Below are 14,416 nucleotides of genomic sequence, written 5' to 3'. Positions count from 1 at the left end.
TGCTGAAGAGAGACGGTGGAAGGAAGAGTGTCTTTGAGGGGAGAAGGGTAGAAACAAGAAGAAAAAGCAAGTAATTTATCTGGAAAGGGAAGAAAATCTTAGGGACCTTTCAAAGAGGGGGCCTGCAACCTCATTTCCCAGCAGGGCTATAGATACATGGCGAGTCCTTCCAGGGACATGGTGTACCAAGGAAAGCTGAAACCCAGATACCAGAATCCCACAGGAACTCAAACCTGAGGTTGGCCACGACCATTATAGACACCAGACTACAAAGACTCACATCTTCTGAGACAATATACTTACTAGACACAGCCAAATGGACTGAACACTCATCTTCTACCCTTCTCCTGGCACCTCCTAAGCCTCTCAGATTCGTCTATAACCCTAAGGAGAAGTGGGTGCCCATTATTAATCACTGAGACTGAATTTCTCATCAGTTTGCTGGAATTGGGGAGTAGGAGGGAACAGGATTGGATTTAATTTTACTTAAAGGAAATAAAATACTGTAACATTTCCGGATTACATGATTTTCTAAACTAAGATTCCTGCTTGCTATGTGGTCAATTAATGTACTAAACTAGGGATACCTTTTACAAACAAGGAATCTTGGTGGTTTCAAAGTAAGTTCCAACAAGCTGCTCCATCAAAACATTAAGATTTTTGCCAGGTGTGATGGCACACACCTGCAATCCCAGTGACTCAGGAGGCTGAAGCAGGAGAATCACAAGAGCACATGCAAAGCAGGCCATGGGGTCAATCTCCAGCACCAAAAAAAATAAATAAATAATAAAAAATTTTTAAAATCTAAGTTAACAAGGAAAACATTTTTCTAGAAAGTACGCCAGCTAATAATGAAGGAATGAAAGAATTAGATGATACTCATCTGCAATGCCTAAAGAAATAAGTCTAGACACTGGATACTATGGATTCCTAATATGAGAAAAGAAAAGAGCCTCAATGAAGGTACACACCACTCCTATGATATATTCTTTCCAGAAAAAAAGAAAATTTAAATCTGGATTTCATCAAGTCTCTAGAACTAGCTCTAACTACCAGTTTACAAGACACAAAGAGAAAAACATGCTAAAGGATCCCCTGGGGATAAGGTCTACTAGATTCAAACTAGAAAAAATGGTCAGTGCTTGCCAAGTGGTCAGGGGGACAGAAGAGAAATTTGGGGATTGATGGCACTACTCTATACTATGATTACAGTTGTACTTATGCATCTGCATTTGTTGAAATTTATAGGTCTACAATGCTAACATAGTTGAATTTACCATGTGTAAAAATTATAATTCAACTTTTTTTTTTTGGGGGGGGTACCAGGGATTGAACTCAGGGTCATTCAACTACTAAGCCACATCCCCAACTCTATTTTGTATTTTATTTAGAGACAGGGTCTCACTGAGTTGCTTAGCACCTTGCTTTTGCTGAGGCTGGTTTTGAACTCGAGATCCTCCTGTCTCAACCTCCAGAGCAGCTGCAATTACAGGCGTGTGCCACTGCGCCTGGGCATACTTCAACTTTTTAAAAAATTAAAAATGCAGACTGCAGGACACTCTTAATAACAAACATGCTTTCTTCAATGAACTAACAGCACAGAGAAAAAGAGGAGTGGGAAATCTGTAGATTAAAAAGGATTGCAAGTGTTTTGCTCTACCACTGTGGGTCACTGGTAGAGCAGAACACTTGCCTAGCAAGCATGAGGCCCTAGGTTCAACCCCTAGTAAATAAAAAAGAAAAAAAGACTTAAGATTTAATCCACTAACTTTAAATTACCAACATTATCTGGATCCTGTTTGAACAAAAATATTTTTTTAAAAATGACTGGCCAGGGGCTGGAGTTGTAGCTCAGTGGTAAAGCATTTACCTAGCACATGTGAAGCACTGGGTTCGATCCTCAGCACCAGATAAAAATAAATAAATAAAATAAAGATATTGTGTCCATCTACAACTAAAAAAATATTTTTAAAAAAATGACTGGCCAACTATGGAAACCTGAACACTGATGAGATATTTGATTATATTAAGAGAATATTAGTAATTAAGTTATTGTTAATGGGTTATGTGTTCCAAAAGAGTTCTTTTCAAGTCAGGCATGATGGCACACATCTGTAATTCCAGCAACTCAAGAGGTTGAAGCAGGAGGATCAAAAGTTAGAGCAAGACCCTGTCTCAAAATAAAAAATAAAAGAGACTAGGGGTCTGGGGTTGTAGCTCAGTGGTAGATCACTTACCTAGCATGTGTAAGGCATTGGGTTCGATCCTCAGCACCACATAAAAATAAATGAATAAAATAAAGATATTGTGTCCATCTATAACTAAAACAGAATATGTGTGTATAAAAATAAAAATATATATAAAGAAATATATACATAAAAAGGGGGAACTAGGGATGTAGTTCAGCAGTACAGCTCCTCTAGGTTAAAAAACAGTACCAACAAAAAAATAAGTAAATAAAAGATTTCTTACCTTTAAACAATACATACTAAAATCTTTACAGATGAATAAGGTAATGTATGGAATATGCTTCAGGTAGAGTAAGGAGTGTAAAGATGAAAGAGGAGTAAGTCCCCAATTATTACAGTTGAGTGAAGAACGATTCAGGTTCATGCAGTTAGTATTCCAACTCTACTTAAAATGTACACCCACACTTGCAAAAAATAGAAGTGAAGCCTTAGAGGCTTGCTTAACCTTCTTCTGGCTATTCCTGGCACTTCACCCTCCAGGGGTGAATGAACACCTCTGAAATCACTCCTTGACTTTTCTAGGTTTCATTCTTAAACATTGCCATGAAAATTCTACACTCTGACCATGCTATCTTGGCTCCTGCAGAACCTGCTTTCAAAGAATTGAATCTGGCACTGTGCCCTCAGTTTTCACTAACACATGCTACAAGAAACAGCTCCACCAAAACCACTGCATTGGCTGCAGGGATGTTGCTGAGGCACACTCTAGCACAAAGAAGTTCTGTAAACAGAGGAGAGTCCTGTGTTTCAGTGTAGTTCAAAAACGTTTTCCCAATTTTCCATGCAAGTACCTCCAGAATCTTGGTTTCCTAACAGAGCACAGAGATCTATCGCCTAGGGATAAATACTACCCATCTTGCCCTGTGCTCAATCCCCAGCACCAAGACCCTGCAGCAGACAGACAATACTGCAGAGAAAGAGAAAACACAAGAGACAAAGCAGTTTGTTCTATTTCCACAGTGTTATTTTTGTTTTGGTACAGAAGAAAATTGAACACAGGCACTCTGCCACTGAACTATATCCCCGGCTCTTTTTTATTTTTTATTTTGAGATAGGATCTCATTAAGTTGCTTAGGGTCTCACTAAATATACTGAGGCTAGCCTCGAATTTGCGATCCTCCTTCCTCAGCCTCCTGAGTTTCTGGGATTACAGGCTATGCAACCATGCCCATCTATTTCCACACTGTGTTACCATAACATTATGTTTCTCTGCATTTCACTCAACATGCCCTCCCCAGGTTATCTGGTTCGCTTTCATGGCTTGGATCACCAAGTGTTTGCTAAGGACTTCTGATCTCTTTTCTAGGCAAAAGACTGGTGTTTTTACCTGACTGGTTAGAGATGGTTCACTGACACACACTTGAGATAGCCCAAATAAATTCATACTCACCCTCCCCAACTTGTTCTTGCTCTACATCTGCTGCCTCAATAGAAAGCATTCCCATTCAACCTACTCTTCAAGCTAAAATTGCCTCAATATACTGTGAAGAAAATTAAAAGGTGAGCTATAGAAGGGAGAAAATACCTGTAAAATATATACCTGATTTAAAAAGTTGTTTCCAGAATACACAGAGAATACTTTTGACCACCAATGAAGACAAATAAAACTGATAAAACATGGGCAAAAGACTGCAATGTTTCACATAAGTTATATGAATGGAAAATTAGCCCAAGCAAAGATACTGAACATAATTATTCATCAGGGAAAAGGAAATTTAAACCACAATGATATGTACCACTATACACTCACAGAATGGCAAATAACAGTGACAGTATCAAGGGTCCAAAACTTATCAAACTGTACACTTTAAAAATGTGCAGCTTATTATATGCCAATTATTCTGTAATAAAGCTGTTTAAAAAGAAAAAATAACAATATCAAGTACTGGTGAGAACACCAGAGAAAGGAACTCTCACACATTGCTGGTGGGAATATAACTTTGGAAAACAGTTTAGCAACTACTGAAAAGTTAAACATATATTTACCAAAAGACCTAACAAGTTCACTCCTAAGCATTCACTCAAAAGAAATGAAAACCCGTATCTCAAAAGACCCAATGTTCCCAACAGTTGCTGTCATACTAACCAAATGCTGGAAATAAGCCCAACGGCAATCAACTGGTAAATGGATAAAGAACTGGTGATAAAAATCACACCATGGGATGTTCTTCTTCAACAATAAAAAAGAATTAACTATATTACACACAGTAACAAGGATGACTTGCAAAAACATTAAGAAGGTAATGTTCCAAGGGTAAGAAGCTAGACACAAAAGATTACTGCATGTTGCTACTCAGATGAAATTCTAGAGAAGGTTGACTTTCATCACACACACACACACACACACACACACACACACACACACACAAAGTCAGTGCTTGCCAGAGCCACGACTATGAAGGAACATGAGGAAATCTGGAGGTGGAAAGGGAAGCAATGGCAACGTTCTACATCATGACTGCCATGGTTACACAACTGTACACACTGGTCAAACTCACTAAACTGTGCACTTAAAATGGGGAACTGAGGGCTGGGGATATAGCTCAGTTGGTAGAGTGTCTGCCTCGCATGCAGAAGGCCCTGGGTTTGATCCCCAGCACAAAAACAATAACAAAAAAAAGTGGGGAACTTTATCATATGTAAATACCTCAGTAAAGCTAATTGTTTCAAAGAATGGAAGAAAAAGCAAAATAAAAATATTTAAGTTGGATGGGCTCAGTGGTTCATGCCTGTAATCCCAGTAGCTCTGGAGGCTGAGACAGGAGGATCACGAGTTCAAAACCAACCTCAGCAAAAACAAGGTGCTAAGCAATTCAGTGAGACCCTGTCTCTAAATAAAATACAAAATAGGGCTGGGGATGTGGCTCAGTGGCCAAATGCCCAAGTTCAATCCCCAGTACCCACCCCCCAAAAAATTTTTAAGTGAATGATGGTCACAGTCATGGCTTACTGAGTCTCTCCACTTGGCACACATTAGTTCACTGAACTATCCAAATAAGAATGGTTGAGTACCTACTATGTGTGGAAGCTGGGGATATTGGAGTACATAGAACAGACAAAACTCTGCACTCAGAGCGTATATTTAGAGAATAATAATCTAGGGCTGGGGATATGGCTCAGTTGGTAGAGTGCTTGCCTTGCATGCACAAGGCCCTGGGTTTAATCACCAGCAACATCAAAAAAAAAAAAAAAATACTGAGAATAATAATCTACCAGAGATACTATGATTACCTTCATTTTGCTGAAAAACAAACAGGTTCAGAGGTGTAATACTTTGTTCAAGAGCCCAAAGTTAGTATTTGGAAGCACTGAGATTCAGACTCTAGTTCAGGATCGCTCAGTTTTAGGGTCACTGACATTTTGAGCTGGGTAATTCTTGGCCTAGGAGGCTGTCCTGTGCACTGCAGGCTCTTTAGCAGCATTCTTCTACCCTCAAGAGGCCCCCAAATTTCTCTATTTGCCAAACATCCCTTAAGAGGCAAAAGCTCCCTTAGCTGGGAACCACTGTTTAGTTGACACACCTCTTCAAACACCTTTCTTCAAATGCCCCTGGTTCAGATGTCCAGTGCAGCTCACCCAGGAGTCATTAGTCAGGCTTTTGTCTCCAACATTTCAACACTATCACCAAAATTAACCTTTTAAATCTTCAGATCTAGATTAATATTTGTTGATACTGCCCTCACTACCAGTTATGCAGAATTACTACAAACCCTTTATAAACACTGTATAAACTTTGGTATATAAACAAAGTCATTACACTGTCTCATATTTCAGTGTCTGTTTTCCCCACTAATAAATGAGTTGCCACCCAGCAAGGGCCATATCTCACTCATGTACATCTACTGTCCCAGATGTTTGTGTGTAGTGGGGTGGTACTGGGGGTTGAATCCAGGGTCTCAAAAGTGCTAGGCAAGTGCTCTACCACTGAGCTATATCCCCAACTCTTTTAAAATTTTTTTTGAGGCAGAGTCTTGCTAAATTGCCCAAGCTGGCCTCAAGAGATGCTTCTCCTTCAACCTCCTAAGCAGCTGAGATTATAGATGTGTGCCACTAAGCCTGACACAGATGTTTCTTCAAGAAATTACACATACCATCAAAATACTTGAATCCTTTTGATTTTAAATATATAACCAAAAAGGAAAACAAGAAAGAAAATAAAGGTCAGGTGTGTACTAGTGCATGCCTGTAATCCCAGCCACTTGGGGGGCTAAGGCAGGAGGACCTCAAATTCAAGAAGAATGAACCCAGGCCCTTGTGCATCAGATAAGCTTTAATCAACAAATGGATCTGTTTCAAAGAGAATATGAAAGAATTCTCTAATTCATAATACAAACACTACCAGCAGACTACGTTAAACTCTTCAGAAATTTAAAATACCACACAGAAGCTATGTGTTCCTAACCTTAATACTCCTGTTGGTCTAGTCAGGAGCATTCAATACTATGACATGATTTTGGACCACCAAAGCCCCATCCCACACTAATTCCTCCTGCCACAAATGCATATATTGGTTCAACAGTTTTTTTGTTGTTTTTGTTTGGTACTGGGGATTGAACCCAAGGGTAATTTACCACAGAGGCACATTCCCAGCCCTTTTTATTTTAGTTTTTGAGACAGGGTCTCACTAAACTGCTGAGGGCCTCACTCTGTTGCTGAACCTGGTCTTTAACTTGTGATCTTTATATCTTAACCTCCAGTGCTGCTGGGATTACAGGCATGTGCCACCACACCAGCTGGGTCACTAGTTTTACTGAGTTAAGTACAAAGAATGTGTGTGTGTGTGTGTGTGTGCTGTTGTCGTTTTTGTTACCGGGACTGAGCCCAGGGGTGCTCTACCTTTGAGCTACATCTCAGGCACTTTTCAAAATTTTTATTTTATTTCTTGGCACCAGAATTGAACCCAGGGGCACTCAACCACTGAGCCACATTCCCAGTCCTTTTTGGTATTTTGTTTAGACAGGGTCTTATTGAGTTGCTTAGGGCCTCGCTAAATTGCTGTGCTAGCTTTGAACTCACAATTCTCCTACCTCAGACTCCTAAGCCACTGGGATCATAGGCATGTGCCACTGCATCGGCCTATTTTTTAAAAATTTTGAGACAGGTTCCCACTGAAGAGACCAGTCTCAAACTTATGATCCTCCAGCCTCAGCCTCAACCTCCCAAGTCACTGGGATTACTGGCACAGGCAGGGCACAGTTAAGAATGTGTGTTTTCTACTAGGTACAAAACAGTACTAGGTACAAAGATGAACCAAGACAAGGAAATGAAAGTTTCAAGGAGAGCTGGGGGAAGTGGCTCAGTGGTACCACGCTTGCCTGGCTTGCAGGAGGCCCAGCAAAAAAAAAAAAAAAACAATTTTTTTTCAAGGAAATAATAATAGGGCATGGAATGCCTTTGCAGACTGTTCACAGGCATACCCTAACTAGGACTGAGAAGCATTCTGAGAAGCAATCTTTAAAATTTCAGTGGCAGAGCACTTGCCTAGCATGCACAAGGCCCTGGGTTTGATCCCCAGCATGACAAAAAAAAAAAAAGTGTGTGTGTGTGCGTGTGCACATGCATATGTATACATACGTACATATATCATTGGGACTGTTTCCCCACAAAACTACAGTGTCCCCAGTATGAAGACCAGTAAGAGGAATGTGTCTCAGGTTTAAAAGGCAAAAAAGAAAAAAAAAAAAATTTGTGCTTTTGAATACATATTTGATTTTTATAGACACCATGAATCTGGAAATTGGACTTTATTTACTTCCTCCCTTTGCTCCAGGAAACTCAGAGGTGGATGTGGAATCTACTTTTAGTAACTATATAGTACTTTCTGATATGTATACTAATTTTGCCTCTGCTTTAATTTTATTCTTCTCTCATTTCCTCTTTGCTGTAATTTATTTGTAAACCTCCAGAATGTACAGATTTTGAAGAGATGAGAAATAAAAGGTATTTGAAATTGAGTGTGGTGATATACAGCTATAGTCCCAGCTACTAAGGAGGCTGAGACAGGAGTACTGCATTTGAGGCCAGTCTGGGCAACTTAGGAAGATCCTGTCTTAAAACAAAAATGGGGTACAGAGTGCTTGCCTAGCATGATAAAGCCCTGGGTCCAATCCCCAGTACTGGAAAAAGAGAGAGAGAAAGAAAAAGAGAGAGGAAATTGTATTTGAAAGGTGCTTTTTTTAGATGGGAATCTTGCTGTGATGGCCAGGCTGGCCTGGAATTTGAAATCCTTCTGAGTAGCTGGGATTATAGATGTGAGCCATGGTGTTCGGCTTTATTGTTGCTTTTTAACCCCAAATTTACTGTGTACACATACAAAATGCCCTGGGTTCAATCCCCAGCACCACACACAAAAAATTAAGTAATTTTTAAAAATAATGTACCATGTACATAGAAATGTGTTCTAGGCACTTTACAATCCTAGAACAATTGAACCATTATTATTTCCACTATATAGATGAGGAACCTGAGAATCAGAGTGTTTGTAACTTACATATAATTACAACTTGTACCTGACAGAGGTGGATCCAAATTCATGGGTAATGGCAAACCCATTAGAAGTATCTGTACATACAGGATACCACTGGAGGAAATTAGAGCAGAGGGAGGAAAAGGACAGGATGGGGAGAGTCCTCACTGAGGAAATGATGGTGAGCTAAGTTCTAAAGAGCTTGTCAAAGAGCAAGGAGAAACGATTCCAAAAAGAAATCATGTACAAATACCCAAAGCAGAGAGAACATAAGTTCTGGAAAAGGCAAACAGAACCTACATCCAGCAATTCATTCATCCATCTTAAAGAGTTCATCAGAAAGTAAAAGTATTTTAAGAGTAGAGAATTAATATGTTCACTACCGAGAATTTCTATGGCCTCAGTACTAATCTGTGGCTGGAAAGGTAGGTGGAAATAAAATAAAGACTGTCCTTTACTCTAATTAGGCTAAAATTATGTGCAGTACTTTACTATAATTAGGCTAAAATTAGTCTGAATTATGTTCAATAGCAATAGGGAACCACAGAAAACACCCAACTATGAGAATTACACGATTGACTTACACAGAATGGTGAATAAGTTACAGATTGGAAAGCAGGGAAAGCAGATAGGAAGCTACCGGTGATGGGGTTAAACCAGGACTGTCCAGAAGAAATACAATGCAAACCATATGTGTAATTTTTCTTTATTTTCTAGTGGCTGCCATGAGAAAAAAAGAAATAAGTGGAAATGATTTCACTGATGTATTACAATTCATTGAACTCGATATACCAAACATTACTTCTCCATGTAAGTATTCAAATTTGGACTAAGAAATTTTACTTTTTTTTTTTGGTACAAACTTGAAATCTAGTGTATATTTATATTTATCTCATTTTAGACACTAAATTTTCTTTCTTTCCTTCCTGCACCCAACTCCACCCTATACTGGGGATTGAACCCAACATCTCACATGTGCTAGGAAGTGTTCTGCCACTGAGTTGTATCTCCATTCCTTTTTATTTTGAGACACAGTCTTACTAAACAGCCCACACTGGCCTTGAACATTCAATCTTCCTGTCTCAGCCTCCCCAGTAGCCAGAATCAGAAGTGTGTACCACTGTGCCTGGCTCAGACACTAAATTTTCACCGGAAATATTTGATCATTATTTAGTCTTCATAAAATTTACAGATGATAGGGTAGCTTCACATACCCAAGGAGGCTCAAGACATACTTAAAACAATTTCCAATAAGTGGTCAGTCTATAAATTTAAATTAATTACAATTAAATTAAAAATTCAGTTCCTCAGACATGCAATTCACATTTCGAGGGCTCAGTAGCTGCATGTGACTATCATATTGGCCTAACAAGTAGCAAAAGTACTTTGGCTACTGGTACTTCTACTATCAGTATTTCATATCTAACTAATGTCGAAGATTTCTGAGCAATATCTTGACAGGTATTAATTATGAAAACAGTCCTGGTCACACTGTCGCTATTGTAGCTTACTTTCTCTAATCCAACATATTGAAAAAAAGGAATCTCCTAATGACTCCACAGAATTGCTGTGTGGTACCTGCCACACTGAATGCACTCAAAAATATCTGTGGAATGAATATTCTCCATTACTCAAGGAATAATTCACTTGTTTGTGGCCTACTTATGCTCTTTGTTACCTTCTATTTTCCTAAGGTTCAACCATTTTAGTTTATTCTGTTTTCTATATATGATAAAAAAGAAATCAATAATGAAATGTATTTGTAAATGTGTATTAGAGGCATTACAGTATAATGGTTAAGAGCTTAAGCTCTGCAATCAGACTGCCTGGATTCAAATCTTTGTTCCATCATTTATTAGACAAATGTGCGATCTTGTGTATATACTTGGCCTCTTTGTGACTTAATTCCTTATTCTGCAAATGACGACAGTACCTATGTACTATCTTGAGTCTCCTCATGGATTACAGGCAATAACACACATAAAGCACTTGCACATAGTACTGGCACACGGCAGCTGTGTGCTTTCAAACAGAGATGGTAGAGAAGTTGAAATTATGACTAAAGAAAAAAACTAGGATTTCTCAATTTTTTCATGTTTCCCACATTCTCTTCAATTAAAAAAAAAAAAAAAAAGTAAGAGGTAGTAATTTGAAGTCCTCAAAAAGAAAACCCTGCATGTAGTTATATTCACTAAAAAAAGAGCTAAATAAGAAACTTCATCTCCTGCCCATGTACAATTATGCAGTATGGCACAGGTGCAATCAGGCAGATAGAAAAACACGAACACGAAGCAAAAGAGGAAGGCGTTTATTGGCCTTACCTGCTTTTCCGTTTTCGAGGTGGTTTCTCCACTGTGCCAGTCAGTCTACAGACCAAACAAACGAGATGGTAACTAAAAGTTAACATACAAGAACACATCGCCAGGCTCCACTGTGCCAGTCAATAACTAAATGACCACCCTCTGGGACCACAGGCTCGCCATGCCCACACCTGACCTTACAAACACCTGACGCCTCGTTTCCTCTATTCACCAACACCAAGCAAACCTGGGACTCACCGTTCTCCAAGGACCCCCTCAGCCGAAACCCTGCTCTCCGCCTCCGGATCCCTCAGCCCATCCTCGGACCGCATTCGTCAGAGTCCAGCTCCCTAAAACCACCCACCTCCACCTACCTACTCATTGTCTGCCTCGCCAACCCCGCAAGCCCCCTCCCAGCCTTCCCTTCCCATGCCCACCCCCTCCCGGCCCTGCTCGGCCCCTCCGAGCCCCGCCCCTCCAGGCCGGGCGCCCCCAGCATTCCACGGCCCCTCCGCGGGGCGCGCGCCCTGCCCCTCCGGCCCAGCGCCCCCAGCCTCAGCCCTCGGCGCCCCCTCCCCCTCACGTCGCTCTCACCCGCCTGCAGCAAGCGACCGCCCCGGTCCCTAGGCGCCCCCAGACGTCCCCAGCCTGCACCCCCGCCTCTCCAGCCTCGGCGCCCCGAAAGCTCGGCGGCCCCAGCCGCTGCCCCTGGGCCCACTCCCTCGCCCCCGCCCCAGCCCCGAGCCCGGCCTGCACCCAGCCCCCGCCCCACCTGGGGGCCAGGCGACTCCGCGGCTGCTGGGGCTGCCGGGCTCCTCTGACCATCCGGCTCCTGCTCCGCCGCGGGAGCTGCTCCGGCGGCCGCAGGGCTCGCTCGGGAAGCTGAGGCGGCGGAGGCTGGAGTAGGCGGAGAGGCGGGAGGAGGGCCTCGCGCCTCTGCCAGGCTTGCCGCGGGGCCCGCCTCCTCCGCGCATCTCCTCGGCTCCCATTGGCTGCATCCGTAGTGTGGCCGAAAGCCTGGCCTCTGATTGGCCGCTCGGGCCGTCAAATCCCGCGCTGCCCACCCAGAGGTTTGGTTGAGACTGCAGGTGGCGGCGGAGGTGCCTTAGAGACTGCTAGCAGAGCCAGAGGAGACCGAAGCGCCACCGTGCGCCGGAACGTGGGAACCGCATCTCCGGCACCAGACACCTGCCCGCAGGTTCTCTTGGCTCCGCGTCTGACGCCCAGACACCTGCGGGCACCTACCACCTCCCACCGCTCCAGAGCCTAAAGTCAGGCACTGTAATTTCTCCAAACACCTCTGGCAGGTACCGCACAAATGCAGCTCTCCCAAATGAACTTCCTTTTGAACCACCTCGGATGCAGTCCCTGTCTACATCTTGCGGAAATGTCTCAGCTCAGTCTATGCTTCATAGAGGATCTAGTCACAAAATGTTAAGAATCCACCAAAACACAGCATGATGTGGCTGCTCAGTTCTCTTCAGAAAAGATCACAAGCTTGGGTGCAGGCTCTTAAGAAAGGACGGAATTATTTTTTTTAATTACCGTCAAAAAAAATCAACCCTGCAAACGGAACCAATGCCCTAACTAGAAGGAATGTGTTCCATTTGAAAGGCCTAAACAGACCTGATTCCCGAGTGTGTACTAGCCATTCTGTGATACGGTACATGATTAAGTTCTACACCAATTAACCAATTTTAAAATAAATTTTACTGCATTTTTTCACCTATGCATGCAAAACTACCCTATGTAAGCCCAACAAATCTCTTCTGACAAGACCATCCTTGAAAATGAGGCATAACTCACTAATATAAAATTCTTCCTTCAAGGTAAGACTCTTCTACATCTCTATTCCAGTGTACAGTTTGTGCATCTTATCTGTTTGGAGTTGAGAAGAGGCATAAAACTTTCTCTTAAGCCACTTTCATTTTATTCATGCATCAGTAAGGTGACAGCCTATAGCACCAGGATACACCGAAGAGTGGTGGACAAATTTCTCATTGATCTTCATAAATGGCAAAAATCAAGACACTAGTTTTTCACCAAACCAAATGTATTTGGTATAAATGACTGTTCTTAATTTTTGGATCCTCAATGTTAAAACAGCCTTTCTTTTATGAATAGTGATGGTAAACTGTAGTGGTTATTTTTTATTTATTTATTTTTTTTAATTTTTTGTGGTGCTGAGGATTGAACCCAGGGCCTGGAATGCTAGACAAGTACTCTACATCTGAGCTACCTACACCCCCAGCCCTCTTGGGGAATTTTAAAAATGGATTTGACTAGGAAAAAAATGTTATTAAACCCCTAACGTTCCCTCATGTCTTATGTAATTCTAAAGTCACAGAACTACAAATCACCTCAATCCTGTTCCACCCATATTAGAAATCCAGAAAGGTGGCCAGGCATGGTGGTACACACCTGTAATCCCAGTGACTCTGGAGGCTGAAGCACGAGAATACCAAGTTTGAGGCCAGCCTCAGCAATTCAGTGAGACCCTGTCTCAAAATAAAAATAAAAAGGGCTGGGAATTTGGCCCAGTGAATTCAATCCCTAGTACCAAAAAACAAAAATTAAGTCCAGAAAAGGTGTAATAACTCCAAAATAGTCAGTCAAGAGGAAAAGTAAAAGGAGTTCTGATGAGGATCATCAACTAACTCACTAGGGAAATAATATTGAAATATCACTATTCTGGTTTCTTATAGAAAGTGACTATAATCCTATGCCTACTTTTCCAAGTCTTTCATGATTTGCTAGTCCTCTCTGATACACAGAGACAGGGTCAACAGAACCACAACTATTCTTACACCTTCCCAAGTACCCTCAAGTCTTATCTTCATGTTGTGTTCAAGTTCTGATAATCTCTACTTCAATCTTTTATGTCAGAAAACATGTATATCCCATCATTCCAGTCAACATTCCACACTTCTTTTTAAATATTCCTCCAATCACTCCATCCTATAGCAAACATTTCCTTCTCCAAATTGGTTTTATTTACAAAGCTCTGCTGTTAGCCATTGTTTCATCTCTTCCAAACCACATGATTTTGGGCAAGGTGTGATTCCACAATAAACTGGCATCTTAGGGCCAGGTTCTGAGCCCAAGGGGACTTTACCACTGATCTACATCCCATCCTTTTAAAATTTGAGACAGGGTCTCACTAAATTGCTGAGGCTTGGCCTTGAACTTTTTTTGTTGTTGTTGTTGTTGTTGTGCTGGGGATTGAACCCGGGGCCTTATGCTTGCAAGGCAAGCACTCTACCAACTGAGCTATATCCCCAGTCAGCCTTGAACCTTCGATCCTCCTGCCTTAGCCTCCTGAGCGTGCCACTATGCCCAGCTGTTTTTTTTTTTTGTTGTTGTTGTTGTTGTTGTTGTTTTAATAGGAGCGCACCACTATG

At 41.5% G+C, this 14,416-nt stretch overlaps 1 protein-coding gene across 4 annotated transcripts in view; it reads right to left on the bottom strand.

Annotated features, from left to right (window-relative positions):
• Scai (suppressor of cancer cell invasion) overlaps positions 1-11,926 on the bottom strand; it is a 148,440-nt gene extending 136,514 nt beyond the window's left edge. For all 4 annotated transcript variants that reach the window (XR_007105045.1, XM_047525628.1, XM_047525630.1 and 1 more), the window contains exons 1-2: positions 11,788-11,926; positions 11,037-11,081 (exon numbers count right to left, since the gene is read on the bottom strand). Coding sequence is in view for 3 of the 4 variants with exons in the window: in XM_047525628.1 (XP_047381584.1) it covers positions 11,037-11,081; positions 11,788-11,840 (98 nt within the window). In the remaining variant the exon portion in view is untranslated. The remainder of the gene's footprint in view (positions 1-11,036; positions 11,082-11,787) is intronic.
• Between the last annotated feature and the right edge of the window lie 2,490 nt (positions 11,927-14,416).

This window comes from Sciurus carolinensis, chromosome 14 (assembly GCF_902686445.1).
Source record: "Sciurus carolinensis chromosome 14, mSciCar1.2, whole genome shotgun sequence".
NCBI lineage: Eukaryota > Metazoa > Chordata > Mammalia > Rodentia > Sciuridae > Sciurus > Sciurus carolinensis.
Note: the sequence above shows the minus strand (reverse complement) of the source record. Positions and strands in the feature narration are given on the sequence as shown.